This window comes from Micromys minutus (genome assembly GCF_963924665.1).
Source record: "Micromys minutus genome assembly, chromosome: 27".
Taxonomy (NCBI): domain Eukaryota; kingdom Metazoa; phylum Chordata; class Mammalia; order Rodentia; family Muridae; genus Micromys; species Micromys minutus.
In genome coordinates this window covers 39,929,025-39,944,914 of record NC_137962.1, presented here as the reverse complement: position 1 = coordinate 39,944,914, position 15,890 = coordinate 39,929,025, and the positions used below count along the sequence as shown (strand labels likewise).

At 50.0% G+C, this 15,890-nt stretch overlaps 1 protein-coding gene across 1 annotated transcript; it reads right to left on the bottom strand.

Moving 5' to 3' along the window:
• Positions 1 to 3,963: 3,963 nt before the first annotated feature.
• CIMIP4 (ciliary microtubule inner protein 4) lies at positions 3,964 to 11,448 on the bottom strand (the record flags this gene model as incomplete). The annotated part of the gene is made up of 4 exons (XM_080938978.1): positions 11,023 to 11,448; positions 10,200 to 10,344; positions 4,234 to 4,344; positions 3,964 to 4,055 (listed from the first exon to the last, which is right to left on the bottom strand). Exons 1-4 carry the CDS (start codon positions 11,398 to 11,400, stop codon positions 3,964 to 3,966), a joined length of 726 nt encoding a protein of 241 aa, XP_080795104.1. The 5' UTR covers positions 11,401 to 11,448.
• Positions 11,449 to 15,890: the final 4,442 nt, after the last annotated feature.

Here is a 15,890-nt window from a genome sequence, read left to right as displayed (position 1 = left end):
CCTGGCTCTGTGATGTGTGTAGGGGAAGTTCATTCCTTCCCACGGCCTATTTGTCTTCTCTCCAGCTGATAGACATTTGGGCTGTGGTCTTATGAATCGGTCCTGCAGTGAGTATCCAGGGGAGAGTTCACTTGGCACATGTGAGGGGGTCCTCTAGACTCTGTAGAAATGGATTTTTGAGGCTGGCAGATAAAATTTCAGTTGTTACATATGCCCTAGTTCTTGCTCATCTGTGAAGGTTAATCCTGTCAACTTGATAGGGTTTGGAAAAACCTCACCATAGAAACAGACCTCTGGGCACATCTGTGTGAGAGAATGCCTAGATTAGGTGAACGGAGCCAGGGAGACACATCCTAATGTGGGCAGCACATCCCATAGCCTGAGGTCCCAGACTGAAGCAAAGGGAGAAATGGGGTTAAGCACCAGCATTCGTAATTCCTGCTTCCTCACTGGCTAACCAGCAGCCTCACTTCCCCTCCCCTGCCTCTCCCTGCATGGAACTGTGAGCCATACAAACTCTTAACTTTTGTCAGGTCTTTCTTTAGTCTCAGCAACAAGACGCCATGTTCTCTTCCATACTTGCTTTCTAATTTGTCAGTCTGGTGAGTTTATTGTTTCAATCAGCACCTCCGATGTCTCAGGATAACGATGCCTGTGCCCTCAGCTTTCTTTCCTGGTGTTCACTGTCATCAAGGACCCTGTCTGTTTCTGCAATAAGTTCCTAGAAGGCAGCACTGGGTGTCCCAGGTATGGGGCTTTGGGGAGCCAGCCCCCTCAAGTGCAAGCCGTCTGCTGCCCTACTTCTCCTCCATGGAGCTCTGCTCCAAGCTTCATGAACGACACCTATCTCCTCAAATACTTCTTGCTAGAGATTTATACACCCAGCATGCTGTCCTGATGTTGTGTCCCTTCCGGTCCATAACAGTGACCCCAAGTTGTTCTGAGATAGCCTCTGGTATACAGCTTCCCCCATCTGACCCCATCCCTGCTGCACCCACCACCAAGTTCTCCTCCATGGCCCCACATGGGTCTCACTGTGAGCACTTACGGATACATCTCTTGGCCCGTAAGACAGGTGCCATGGCTCATCCACCTGTGTGTGCACAGCTTCTTAGCCACAAGCAACTTGTCCAGCAACTCTCTGCAGACCGTGATGCCCTGAGGACAAGAACTACATTGCCTGCTGCCATACTTAATGGCCCCTAACAGGGCCATGTCTGTGGTACATTCGATGATGCTGCAGTCTGAGAAGCTGGTGGAGATACAGTATCTCTGGAGTGAGGATATGGTTCATTTGGTAGAGTGTTGCAGTCTGAGAAGCTGGTGGAGACAGAGTATCTCTGGAATGAGGATATAGTTCATTTGGTAGAGTGTTTGCCTCAAATGACTGGACCATTTAGTTGCTGATTTCTGTGCTCAGAGATCTGGTCACAGTCCAGACACTAGCACTGTCCTGATTACAGAAATATCTCATATATCACTATTGTGTGAAGGAGGCTCCCCATTTATCTCTGATTGGTTAATAGAGAGCCGATAGCCCTATGACTGGGCAGAGAAGGAATGACTTGCCGTCCCAGGGATAGGGTCCCAGAGCAGAAGAGGAAGAAGGTGGCCATGAGGCAGCAGGTCCAGGAGAAGTGTAATGAGCAGGTCGATGAGGGATTTGCCCTGAGGACACACAGGTTAAGCCAGGGGGAGACTCAAACTTTGATGGGGCCTGTGGCTTGGATGTAGAGGGTTAGAACAGAAGAATATCTATGTGATCGTACTGCTTAGAGCTTTAAATAAACTTAATAGAGCTTTGTGTCAATCATTTGGGAGCTAGTAGAAAGATGAAGAGGAGAAGGCAAAGATGAGTGAGAGAGAGAGGGAGGGAGGGAGGGAGGGAGGGAGGGAGAGGGAGAAAGAGGGAGAAAGAGGGCAGAGGAGGAGGAGTTTGGAGTTGGTTACTGGGTTTTGGTCCCAGGCATTATCAATACGGTTTTGTGCAGTTTCTTTGGCCTCTCTACATCTGCTTCCTCTCTTTGTTGAAGAGATAGCAGCTGAGAACAGGCATGAGGAGCAGGCGAGGCTGTGTGTGGAAAGCCTTCGGTCCCAACCATGTCTGTGTTGCAGAGAGGCCAGGGCCTACTTTAGTGCAACTTCAAAGTGAGTTTCTCGGGTGCCTTGTTTCCTGGGTGCATAGTAACTACTACATAGAGGTGGGGTCCAGATTTACCAGCACCAAAGACAGACCTTGCAGAAAGTAGGTACCCAGAAAGAGGTTGAGCTGAGCCTTGTACCTCAAACACCCTTAGCTCGATAAATGTGAGGTGACATTGAATGTCCTTCCTGAGCTTGTATCTCTTCCTAGCCAGCCCCCTTACATTTCCGTCATTTGGAGGAGAGTGGGGCTGGGAAAGAGGAGGCCCACAGTATCCCCCCTCTTCCGCCAGGGTCCTTGATGCTTCCTCTCGCTTTGGTTTAATCCATAGAGTGCTCGCCGTGGTAGAGTTCCATTTTGCAGTCCTCAAGAAGCCCCTTGAGGCTGGAGAGATGGCTCAGTGGTTAAGAGCACTGACTGCTCTTCCAGAGGTCCTGAGTTCAATTCCCAGCAACCACATGGTGGCTCACAACCATCTGTAATGGAATCCAGTGCCCTCTTCTGGTGTGTCTGAAGCCAACTACAATGCACTTATGTATAATAAATAAATAAATCTTAAAAAAGAAGAAGAAGAAGAAGAAGAAGAAGAAGAAGAAGAAGAAGAAGAAGCCCCTTGAAGTACAGTACTGTCTGTGGAGTCTCCTCTCTCAGTCTGACCAGGTGTTCTTGGACCAAGGCCATGGGGGACATTAACCACCCAGTGTAACACTTGCTAAACCGTAGCCAACGAAATCTCTCTCCCTTGGATCTTTCCTAGATGCTAGTTGCTATACCAATGGGAGAAGTCCAAGTAAATATGAAGCAGCCCCATAGATTACAGACAGACCTGCCTGTGGTACCCATGCCCCTTGGATCTAGACCGTGCATTTAGCAGGGGTACTGGTCCCATTGTATTGTCCCACCCATGGTACCTCATTACACTGTGGCGACCACCTCAGCTGATCTTGTTGATGCATATGTATCCAACTTACAATCGCCATCCCCACAGGCGGTACCCATTCCAGCTACAGTGCTCATCCCAGCTACGTCCCTCATCTCATATGTGGTCCTCATCCCAGCTGTGGAACCATTCCAGATGCATTACCCACCCCAGCTGTGGTTTCATCTTAGGTGTGGCTCTCATCAAGCCGTGACAATCAACCCAGCAATAGGACCTATCCCTGCTGTGGTGGCTTCTGCAAGGTCCAGGAAGAGTAAGGCTGTGCTAAACTGCCCACAATTCCTCTGGTTCTAGAATTTCTGCCAAGGCGGTCTGCATGGCTTCCTACTTCTCGTTTAGTGTGTTAGGAATAGTGAATGCTCTCCGTCTTACCCAGCTGGGATAAGTGTTTCCCAGGCAGCATCTACACGCCTTCTCTCTCATTGGCCCAAGCCGAGCCACGTGGCCACTCTGAACCAATCGCTTTGCGCCTATGAGAGACCCGTCAGATCTGCCCCTAGGCTGGGAGAGGTGGGTGATATGGACAATCCCTCTGATGTCTCTGGGTTCGTGTGCGGGAAATAGACATCTAGAAACAGTTAAAAATCTGCTATGGGTCCTTATGCAGAGTGCAACCTAGTGGTGTCCAGTAGAGGACCTGTCACCAGAACACACTAGATCAGCTCCTCTATCTCTTCCGGAGGACATGGAGGAGACAGGAAGAGGCCGTCTGAGTACCTTGGCTGTTCGGAGCTTCTGTCTCCCTCGGCTCTTCCTCCAGCCTCACGCATGAGTCCCCATCTCGGCATGGTAAGAAGCATCAGACAGGGGCAGGGCTCAGACCGGAGCCTTTATTTCGTTATCGGCAGCATTCTCCAGCTTCCTTCCAATGTCCTTTCAACTACTTGCCCTTGGATCTGCTCTTTTCTCCATATTTCTCTTCCAGTGCTTTCTGCAAGTTCATGTTCATAGCATTTTTCCGATGCCACCGGCCTGCAGGGAACCAAAGAGGGACCATCACAGGGGCCAGCAGCTTCCAGGCGGTAACAGACCCCAGTAGCTGTGACCCATGCCTCTTCAGCTCCACCGCGAGGACCTCCACCTCCTTCTTTGCACTTTTCAGGCACCCTCCCTGCCTGAGGTACCCTCCGACCCCCACGCTTACACCTACCCAGGTCATCTGTCTTCCTCCCATGCCAGTGTTCCACGTCTCTCACCGACTTCTCTATCACTTCCGGTGTGTAGGACGCCTTCATGAGGCTCTTTGTCTCCTGGGGTGGGCCTGTCAGACACCATGAAGAAATCCCCAAGTCACGGAAGGTAGGCACCCTATTCTTTATCTTAATATCCTTTTATTCCCTGTGTGTTCATTGTGGACAAGAAGGGGCGTGAGAGGGTCCAGCGCGGCCTCAATGTTTAACCTCTCTGGACTTCAGACTCCATACATACAAGAGGGGATAAGGTTCACTTTCAACCCTAGGAAGATGAAGCCCATCTTTAAACTTGGCTTCTCACAAAGTCTCAGGACCCGGACAAAACATAGACACGTTCTTTGTCAGGCTGAGTGGCCTTCAGCTCTGTTCCCAAGGGAATCCTGGTTCCCATCTGAGCAAATGAGAACCGTCCACACTGCACACATTTTTGTTGGTGGCGTGAACTCCTCAGCTTCCCTTTAACTGAGCCTGTAGTTCTCTGCAATTTCCCTGGTTCAAACCCCCAAAGTCCCCAAATTCCTCCTGCAAACAGGTTTTGGGGTCCCATGCTATGTCTTAGTCACATCAAGGTGTCCACATCTCAGGCAGCTGCCATTGTATTGATCCATTTCTGGTCGCTCTGACAAAATGCCTGAGTCAGACAACTAAAGGGAGCAAAGAATTGTCTTGGCTCACGGTTCCAGAGGTTTAGGTTCAAGGTGTCCAAGGGTATGAGAGGAGAGGGGTTCAACACAGCAGCCTGGAAACATGGACGGTGTCACCCACATCCAGGGTAGACCACCACCCCCACGCCCACCCCAGACATACATTAGTTAATGTCGCTGGAAACTTCCCAGAGACCTTGTTTACTAATCTTCTGGACCTCAGCCGGATCAACCTAACAGTCCACACTAGGCTCTACACTGAGCTACGCCACCAACCTGCCGTGTGTCAGGATTTACCAGGAGCTAAGAATGGTTCAGAAGTTTGAATGAGCCCTCCGAGGAAGCAGCTGTGACCACTGTGCCCGCTTCACTGCTGGGGCATAGGCTGGGGGAATGTGAAGCCACAGGGCTGCAGAGTTAAAGAACTCGGCCAGCTAAGGAAGCTCCTCCATCTTTTGACTTTACAACAGGGTGTCCTGGTGGGCATCACACTGGGGAGGGACAAAAGAGACAGAAGACAGCCTTCTACTGTCCTGAGACTGCTCACGGGGAGCCTCATGGCGTCCATTGAGGATCTGTCTCCTGTTCACTTGAACGTGTCAAGAACAACTAGAAAATGAACTGGAAAGGGGGAAAAATCTGATTGGAATAATAAGTAAAAACTCATTTAAGATTTTTTAAAGAATATGAGAAACACAAATAGAAAGCAGAAAGAAAGAATGGATCATCCCAAATACACCAGCAACAGAAATAAAAACTGACTTCACTCACTGGTTCCAGAGAACAGATTGTCAGAGTAAATAATTTCCAGACCTGTATTATTTAAAGCATACTTTTAAAAAAAGACACAGGGAGAGGATGAATATGAAGAGGACAGAAAAAGATACATCCGCCAAATGCCAGCTGGATGCAATTACATCAGACAAAATAGCAGCAGGAAAAATTAAAAATAATGGGGCTGCCACTATGGCTCAGCAGGTAAAGGTGCTTGCTACCAAGTCTATGCCCTGAGTTCAATACCCAGGACTCACCTGATGAAGCACAGATTTGACCATTGCAAATTATCTTCTGACCTTTACAGGCATGCTGTTATATGACACACACAGCCTCATACACACCTAAAATCATATATACATAAATATGTATATATACACACATATGTATGTAGAGAGTACATGGTTCATATTATAGTATAGGTAGAGAGTGTGGTTCTAAGCTTGCTTCATTGCAAGCATCTGAATAGATACACCAATGTCAAGAGAGTCATTAATGAGCCTGCTAGGGTGGGAAGGATTTAGAGGTTTATCTTTCACTAATTAATAGATCAAGCAAAGAGTGTTAATGAAGACTGGCAGGGTTTGTGCAGAAGCCATTAACAGGCCTTTCCCATTAGGCAAACACAGTGAAAGAGGATTTGCAAGCTTATGATGGCATTTGCCTGAACAGCCGTGAATTGGGCTGTGAAGCAGGTCCCACCAGCATCCAGAGACCTGCAGTCCACTGCAGGCTGCACTCTTGGAGGATGATACTGCCAAGCTAGCAATCCCTCAGAAAGGCAAATCTGTGAGTTTGGAATCTATCGCTTATAAGGTTTATGGAACAGAATGAATTAGAGGTTTGGTCCGAAGCCCGCAGCTGTGATGACAGTGATGACAGCTGGGGATCAAAGCCAGCTGTGTCCCAAGCCCAATGGTCAGATCTGGGGCTTGGGAGGCAGTAATGGCCAGCATCCTTTAAAAGGATTACTTTGGCTTTTGAGATTCTCCAAGGCGGAGACTTGCCTGCCACTCGCCTTTTAGAGTAAATCTAATTAGATGGGATCTGAGGTTACTGTAGGAGCTTTTGCACTGCCTCAGAGACTGGAAGAAACCACAACAGAACAAAAGGCTTTGGCCTAGGCTGATGGATCAGAGCACACATGGGCCAACTGTACCCCTAGTACAGGGAACCCCATGTTTCTGTAAACTAACCACAGGCAGTAAAGAGGGGTGCAACTCCAAGGCACTGATGAGTCTTATCCCCAGGCTTCCAGAGAGTAGGGGGGCAGGCACCAACTGGTGAAGCTCCAAAAACATCCCCAACACCAGCAGGGTTGCAGACATTGGGTTAACAGCAGGACATACAACAATGCTTGGTTTCAAACCCCTGCCATCCTTCAGCCCACAGCAGCAGAGTGATTGCATTGCTTCAGGGCATTGCAGACAGAGACAGACAGACAGATAGACACACACAGACACACAGACACACACACACACACACACACACACACCTCACCTCAGGAATGATGGCCCTGGGGTTCAAGCCAAAGCCAGACCCCAGACTCAGGTATTTTCCCTTGCTCTGGAGCCTCCATCTGTGATAACTACACAATTGTGTGTATGTGTGTGTATCTGTCTGTCTGTCTGTCTGTTTGTATCAGTATAAGTATGCATGGTAGAGGGTCAGGGTTGTACATGTGTCTGTTTATACTTGGAAGCCAAGGGACCATCTTGGCAGGATATCATAGATCTTAGAGGTGGTGTTGGGGGCAGAATAGCTTGTTGGGGGCAGAATAGCTTATGTTCCCAAACACCTTACAATATAGCTCAGAGGCCGCAGTGGAATATGATATGGATGAAAGGAGCGTCCTGAGCACCTCTTGTTTATGAAAACCTGAGGGTGGGCGGACACCTGCAGGCCCCTGGGGAAGATGGGGCTCTTGGACAGATAAACCCTCCACACAAAGGAGTTAGAAAAGAATCCTCACTGAAGACAGAAGCCGACTTGAAGTGGATTAAGGGCTTAAAGCAAGCCTGAGAAAGTAGACAGGATTACATCCATGACTCCGCATAGCCTACGCTCCACCTCCACCTCGCTCCTGCTGGAAGGTTCTGGCTCCGCAACCAGGAACCTGTTCTTCAGGCTGCTCCGGTCAACTGCTTTGAAATCAGCCGGAATCCTGCTCTCACGCCCTAAGTCAGCTCCTTAGCCCACACTGTCTGATCAACTGCTCCACCTTACACAAATGCCCTGACTGCCATGCCTAATGCCATGGGACGCAGCCCTGCTGAGCTGCCTGCCACATGGCAAATGGTGGCACCTAGATGTTCAGTGCATCAGCTCAGCAACTCAAACCAAGTGCTCTAGTGTGAGCCTGAAATATCTCCCAAAGGCTCCAGGTCACCATTCAGTCCTCCCTTGGTTCTATTGGAAGATGGTCGATCGAAACCAAGGTAGGGTCAACCAAGAGACATCGGGTCACAGGGTGTGGGGGAAGAGATAATAGGACCTTGCGTTCTTTATCTCCACTCCTGAATCATGAGGTGAATGGCTTCCCTCCATCACACACTCCCTGCTGTGACATCCTGCCTCTCTAAAGCCCCAGAGGGACAAGAGGCCAATTGAGTATCACCTCAGTTGCCTTCAAAAGGACTTTATTCTTGCCACTAAGGCTAACCTGGAACTCACTAGGTAGCCCAAGCTATCCTCAAGATCACAGTAATGCTCCTGCCTCTGCCTCCTGAGTACTGGGATGATAGACATGGACCTCCGTACCTAGTTAACCTTTTTATAAGTTGATTATCTTGGGCACTTCTCTGGCAATGCTACTAAACAAACACACCAGGTCACCATCATGGGTCCCTCCAGGATGTTTACAGTCCTCCCTTACTACTGTCCCAGTGTTTACCCTATCTGGTCCCACAGACCCCCCCCCCCATGTCCTTCTCCTAACTGCACTGGGACAGTCCTTCACCCAAATTGAACAAGTCTCCCACACTACCTTAGTCTCCTACTCTACCCTGGAAAAAGACTTTCTAGGATCCGTGACCCAGACTGTTCTTCCTGTCTGGCTTCTCTCCCCTGCCTGGATGCAGCCACACCTTACCTATTCCCATCACGGAGTGCTAGGGTGACTTCCAGTAGGTGAACCTTGACAAGACACTGACAGTCACATGCTTAGAGTGCTGCAGGCCAGAGCTCTGGTTCTGGTGCCAGCCCCAAGTACAGACTGCTCCTGCCTAGTTTTAAGATACCATTTACATGCCAGTCAGTTCAGAAAAACCCAACAATGAGCCCTTGTGAGCCTTGGGAGGCTGGCTCCTGCTCTCCCTTGGCACACTCCCACTGCCTAGACTGGGTGAGGGGGCCATGGTTTCCTAAGAGTAGTATTTTATACTCAGGCACGTATTTTATAGTGTCATAAGTAAGAACTCTTCGGTGACTAATGTCAAACAGAGAAAAGAGAATCCTAGGCTTCAAACGAGAGGGCATTTTGATCTGATCCAGCTTCCCTCCCCCCCAGCTAGTGACACCTCTTCCTCAGGCTCAAAGAAGAACCCAGAAAGGCTTCCATTGTGCATCTGGTTCCTTAGGTGACAGGGACCCAAGCCAGGGAAAAGAGGTCTCGCCAGACAGACCCTGGGAGCACTGAAGACAGCTAGAGGGAGGAGGGCCAGTCAAAGTGGACTCTGGACAGTGAAGCTTAGCTGAAAAGGGTTCGGAGAGGAGCCGCTGCACATTTGATGGAGCCCCCCCCCCCCCCCCCCGCACACACCCTGGCCATTCAGAAAAGACCTGGGAATCCTGTTACCCCCTAGGGCCCACCATTGTGAGTCCTGCTTCTCATCACGTGACGGAGAGGTCTTAAGCTCTTGGCTGCAAGCCCAGCTGTGACACAAAACACATGACCCCCATGAGCCAAACAGGACTGGACAGGTCAAGTTATCCTTCTAGAAACGGGCAGCCCTCCCTCCCACCTTTTCCCCAGGTGATGTAACCATCAGACTCCAGGGAAGGAAAAAAACAAATGGCCTGTCACCCTTCTGTCCTGGAATCCTGCCCGTGGCAATAAAGACCATTTTGTCTTTATCAACTCAGTTGCACAAGGAAGAGACAGAATTTCAGAAAGGTAATGGCTCCTGTCCACAGTTGTCCCCAGCCACTAATAAGTGACCAAGCTGACCTTTGATCCCAAGAAACCTGCTATTGTCTCTGTCAACAAAGGTGTCAGGTCTGGAGTACCCGGGCCTCCTGCTTTCAGGCTAGAAAACCATAGGTGTCCGGTATGGGAGAGCTTCACTGTCACCTGCATAGCGAAGTCACACTTGCCAGGGACTAGATGATCCTGGCATTTCCACAGGACATGCCAACATGGAGGGCGCCATGGGTGTTTTATAAAGTGGATGTCTATAGGGGTGTGCTTTTGGGCCTTAAGATCTGGACATCCCAAAGACCTCTAGTGCCCCAGTGTCCTGAGGACCAAGCATGTTTACAATCCCTCCCTGGCCTTTTAATCTGACCTTGAAACAAGTTGGACCGCATGTGGTAGCCCAAGTCATAGTAGTCTGAGAAAATGGAGGAGACATGCATTGGGCTCTGGGTCCTGCCAGGCCATGAGCTTGACCTCTTCTGGCCCTCAAAGATTTCACCAATGGCCTGCCGAGCCTGGAGGCAAAGACAAAAGACAAGTGACCAGGAAGGTAAGTGTGTGTCCTCTCCTTCCTACCCTGCCATCCTCTCTGCAGGCTGCAGCCCCCAGGGCAAGTTCTATACCTCCCCATCAGTCTCTCCTCCCAGTGGGCAAAGACACAAGGGACAGCAATGATCCTATACATGTTGAGCTTTTACTGTAAACACCACTAGGAAGAGGCTGAGCCAGTTCCCATTGTAGAAATGAGAAAACAGGACTTTAAGAGGCCAGACTCTCCAGTTTACACAGTTGAGGAACCCCAGGAGCCCCAACTTGCTGCCTAATACTAAGGCATCCCACAAACCAAACATCTTAGTTTACACTGAGACCAACTTCTTTCTCATTGAAGAAGGAAACTGAGACCCACAGGGTCAAGTCTGGGCCTGTGAGGCAGGAAACCTAAGTATGAGATCGGTTCTGACCATAGAGGGGTTCTTGACTTTGGCAGGTCTTGGAACCCTCTAGACCTCCATTCTCCTAGTTGTAAAACATGGGTGGAAGGCAGACCCTAGAGTCTTGAAATAGCAGGTCTCAATAAATGCCACCTTCTAACAGTATAAGGACCTTTGTAAGAGTGGGTTTTGAATCCTTATTAAAAGTTTCTAAGACAACCTTCCCTCACACAGAGTCTCCCAAGTCCCTGGCTTTGTCACCTGATCCTCAGAGATTAGTTGATCCACCATCTTGCTTCCAAATTTGTGGCGGATGTTTTCAGGAATGACGCTGTCCTTCTTGCTCAGAGGCATTGTCCTCTGCTGTGGGGACCTGGAGTCCGGGCCTTCCTTCCCCAGACATGCCTCTTGGAAGGTGTCCCTGGCATCTCTGGAGCTGGATCTGGATGTCCTCTTCTTCAGGTCCTCAGAATGTGCGCTCATAGCCAGAGAAGTCCTGCAGGTAGGAGTTGGTGGTACAGGTGGAGGCTCCAAGTGGCCCTGGCCCAGGGGGCTTCCTGACAGGCTCTGGGAGAGTCTTGGGTGGTATTTAAATTTGGAGCTGTCCAAGGAGCTGTGGACAGCTCTGCAGGAGTCCATATCCTCTGGGCCCTCCTTGTTGTTCAGGTTGGTTCTTGTCAAAGTGGTTGTACCTGGGCAGGGGGGAAGATGGATGGTGAGAGGTAGGAGGGTCCAAGATAGTGTAACAAGCAGACGCAGGGAAGGATAGACCAATGGGAGGGAAAATAGATAAAAACCAGAGAGCCAGAGCTAGACAACAGGGCGGAGCACCAGTGTCCCAGTGTCACAGGGTCCCAAGGCAAGGCGAGAAAGCAGAGGAGACAGAGGGAAGTCAGACCTCCACAGCCCAGAGTTGTCCCCATAAGTCTATGACCAAAGGGACTGTGACCCAGGCTTGTCCAGCCTCAATCAGGTCAAACTGCATGGCGCTGAGCAAGTGACCCAGCCTCTCTGAGCTTTAGTGTCCCGTGGCACACTTGGGTCAGCTTTCTTGCTCACTTTGAGCTGCAACAAACCAGCAGATGAATCCATTAAGCATGAGGGTGTCAGGGATGGCTCTTGGTTTGGCCAAACTTCGGGTTGGCCAAGTGCCAGAATGGACTTGTTGCTCCTCGTGCCTCGTGTCTTCTGCCTTCCATCCCAGCCACTTCCATTCCTGGATCTCAGAGCTCCCTTCCTCATTCCCACTTGTATCACCCCCAAACTCTGCCCTCGGCTTATGGCCCTCCACTCCTGTCATCCCTGGCTCAGACAAGCGGCTGATGCCTCAGTCCCTGTCACCTTGAGGCACTTCTCTCAGGGTCACCCAAGCTGGTCTGCTACCTGTTGAGGCCATCTCTTTCTTTTTATAAATGTTTATATATTTTTGACCTTAATTTTTTTATGTATAAAGGTGGTCTCTCTGCATCTAAGTCCAGGCACCAAATGCCCACAGAGGTCAGAAGAGAGTGTTTCCCAGGGACTGGAGTCACAGACAGATGTGAGCCACCAAGAAGGTACTGGGAATTGAACCTGGGTCTTCTGAAAGATCAACTATGGCTCTTGACTGCTGAGCCATCTTTCCACCATCCACCACCCTTCTGTTTTGAACACCAAATCACATTATTTCTTTGAGAATAGAACACATACACACACACACACACACACACACACACACACACACCTCCTGTTACCAGCCCCAAGCTGGCTAGGCCACTGCTTTGCTCAGCACCTATCCACCATACACAGCCCACCCTCACAGCCCTGGATTTCCCCTTTCTACCTCAACTGTGAGCCCCACAGTGCTTCCTTCCTCCCGGTAGATAAGGGAAGAGGGTCACACAGGTGAAGTCTATGCAGGGGCCAGTTTCAGGCCTTCCACAATACCGCACAATCGCCAGAACATTTAAGTCCCTCAATAAAGAAGATAGAGGGCTGCACAATATCAGATCCCAAGGCATACAGCACCTCATCCAAGCCAGGACAGAAGTCTCTTTCTGACTGTAGGCTGCCCTGATGGCCCTGGATTGGGCTAACCAGGAATGTTTTCTCTAAGCTATATGGTGTGTATTCCAGTACATGTGCTGTGCGTGAGAGTCTGTGGTCCTCACAGCCTGCCCCCATTCTCGGCCTCAGGAGTCCACTGGAGATGTTTGGTTAGCTCGCCCCTACATATTCCAGAAGAGTCTTCCAGTCTACGACAGTGTGTTTTGCTTTTCTGTATAAATGAAATCTGACTTCATGTGGCATTCTAACTTGCTTAAAAAAAAAAAGCATCCAGCCCACACCATTGGTCAGGAGGAAACGTCCCTTCCTACTTCATAGACCCTGGCTTCTGCTCACTGCTTGGTGGCCACCAGTCAGGTTTTAGGACAGGCTGGCACAAGCATCAGGCATCATTGCCGTGATTTCCTTGCTCTGTTGAAAGCTCCTTCTCATCTGTAGGGAGGGGTAGTACCAGAACCCTCTACTCCGCTGCAAGTGGCCTGGGTGCTTCACCAGGAAGAGGGTTCAGAGAAAAGTGGGCTCTCTCTCCATTTCTCCCCACTTCCTCCTGCCTCTTACTCTACTCTGTGTCCCCTCCCCTTCTCACCCACAAAAGCCAAAGGGAGAGATTGTCTCCCGGAGCCAAATGCCCCCCCCCCAGGTTCTGCCAGAAGCAGCAGACAGCCAGGCAGTGGGGCCTCCGGGGACGACTAGGGCAGCAAGAAGGTAAGCTGAGGTAGAAAGAATATATAGCACCTGTCTGGTCAGGGGAAGTGTCACCTACCCCTAGGAAGACTGTCAGGAGGGAATTCACACTCCTTCCTGACCCAAGTTCAGTGGTGTCATGTCCCCAGCCTGTCCTCCAGGCTACCTCATCCTTTGAGCCATTATGAAGTAACAATAGCAGCCTAGTCTTCAGGGTTGGCAGCACTTGGCCTGGGTGGGTCCTGAGTTCTTGGGCTTAAAGAGCACCCTCCTATTTGTCTCTGGCTTTCAGAAGTGTTGAGGGCGGTGGTGTTATTCCTTGGGGTCTGATATTGTGCATATGGGATGGGATGGGATGGGATGGGATGGGATGGGATGGGAGGGAGGGAGGGAGGGAGGGAGGGAGGGAGGGGTGGATGGATGGATGGGTAGGTAGATGGATGGGTGGTGAGTGGATGTCTGCCTGCCTGCATCTGGCCTTCTAAAATCTCATTGCATCTCCAATCATCCATTTGCCAGCCAGGTGAGCATCATAAGTAAGCCCAGCTTTGTTTACTACTGTAAACATGGAAGGACCCTGAACATTGTTTTCTAACTTTGGCCTTTCTATCAAAATGCCACTCACACTCACTAGAAACAGATTCTTGAATCAGAAATCCCAGGAAATGCTTAGAAACCAAGGGCTTAAAATAGCTCTTGGGGTGACCCCGGTCACTGGGATGCTTGTGGCCAGAATACCCTGGTGCTCCCCATTGTATTTGCCATCCCCAGCTGCCCTGGGGAACCTTCCCAGAGCTGACCTGGCTTAGTCACACCTGCCTTAGACTCCTTTCCCCTTCCAGCTCTGCCATCTCTTGTACCCGGTACCCAGAGCACAAATACACACCCTCTCTACCATCAACCTCAGCCTATATGTCAATCTGAGTGGGGTTCAGTCAGCCCTGATGTACCAACCCTGCCATATATTCCAGTAGCCCCTCACTTTAGGTACATAGAGTGCTCTCCAACAACCCAAGCTTAACCCATGGAAGCCACATTAAGTTAAAGCTTCCAGGCCTGTCAGATGGAAGGTTCAGCAGCTCTTCTCCCCACTTTTCTTCTGTGCTCAGAGTGGGTCAGCCTATGCCATCTAGAGGCCTCAGCAAAACTGAGGGGGATGAGGTGAGCCCCACCCCCATCCTACTTCAAGAAGCCAGTCTGTGCAGGTAGTGATCTCATCCTCCCGTCCTACCTTGTCGGTGGCCCAGCTCCATCAACTCTCACTCTGGGACCCGGAATGTCTGAGCTCGGCCCTGTGGACAAAGCAGCACACAAATTCTGAGTGGTCTCGGGTGACAGTTTCCATAAAGCATGACATCTGAGACCTGATCAGGGAGGCCCCAGAGATCCAGCCAGCCCTGACCAGGCTCCCTGTGCTGCAGCTGTGCTGTTAGCCCATCACCCCAGACCCCAGCACACCTGCCCTTCACCAGATGCTTCTGGCTAAGCCAAGGCCACCACCTGGGCTTCCATGATCTTTCTCACATTGCCAATGCCACCAAGATTCTCTCTTTTCTTTCTTCCTAACCTCCTAATCTTCCTAATCTCCTTCTCTTCTCTTCCACCAGCTCCAGGAAGCCCTGGCTTTATTTCTTCAAATAGAAAGTTGTCATCGGAAGCATCAGCTGTTATGTTAACATGGCTCTTCACAGATGCTCGAGTGGAGGGTCTGTGCTCCTAAGCTGCCTCAGTTCCTTCCACATGGCCCCTACATAGGACAGCTAGAACGTGTCACTGTGGGATGAGGGGAGCATGGAACCTAAGGCCTCATGAAAGCCTGGTTGAGCCTCACCCCAAGCCCATTTTACCCATGGGTTGTTCATTAAAGAAGGAGGGACTGGAAAGGGACCCAGGACCCAAGAGCATCCGTCTGCATTCTCTAAAGCCCCTGCAGCTTCTGTAGCTGTGTCTGTTTCTCCTAAGGGATATTTTCCTTATTTATATTCCCTTATTTAAAGCACAGGTGACATTTTCCCCAAGTTTCTACAAACGTAGCGATGTCGCTGCAATAAAGCCTGGTCTGACATATAAGCATCTTTGGAACAAGGGAGGGACAGAAAAAAGCAGCAAGTCTACGCTGGAAGAATGTCCTAATTTCATTTTTGTTGCTGTGACAAAACACCCTGTCAAAAGCAATTAGGGGAGAGAGAGTTCCTTTTGGCTCACAATCTACATTACTGGCCATCCTAGCAGGGAAAAGTGCAGGTGGCAGACATGTAAAAGCTGCTCACATCCCGCCCACAGTTAAAAGCAGAGAAAAGTAAATGGGCATGTGCTTACTACTCTGCTCACTTAAGCCTAGGGAATAGTGCTGCTCACAGTGGGCTAGGTTCTCCCACCTCAATTAACATAAGACAATT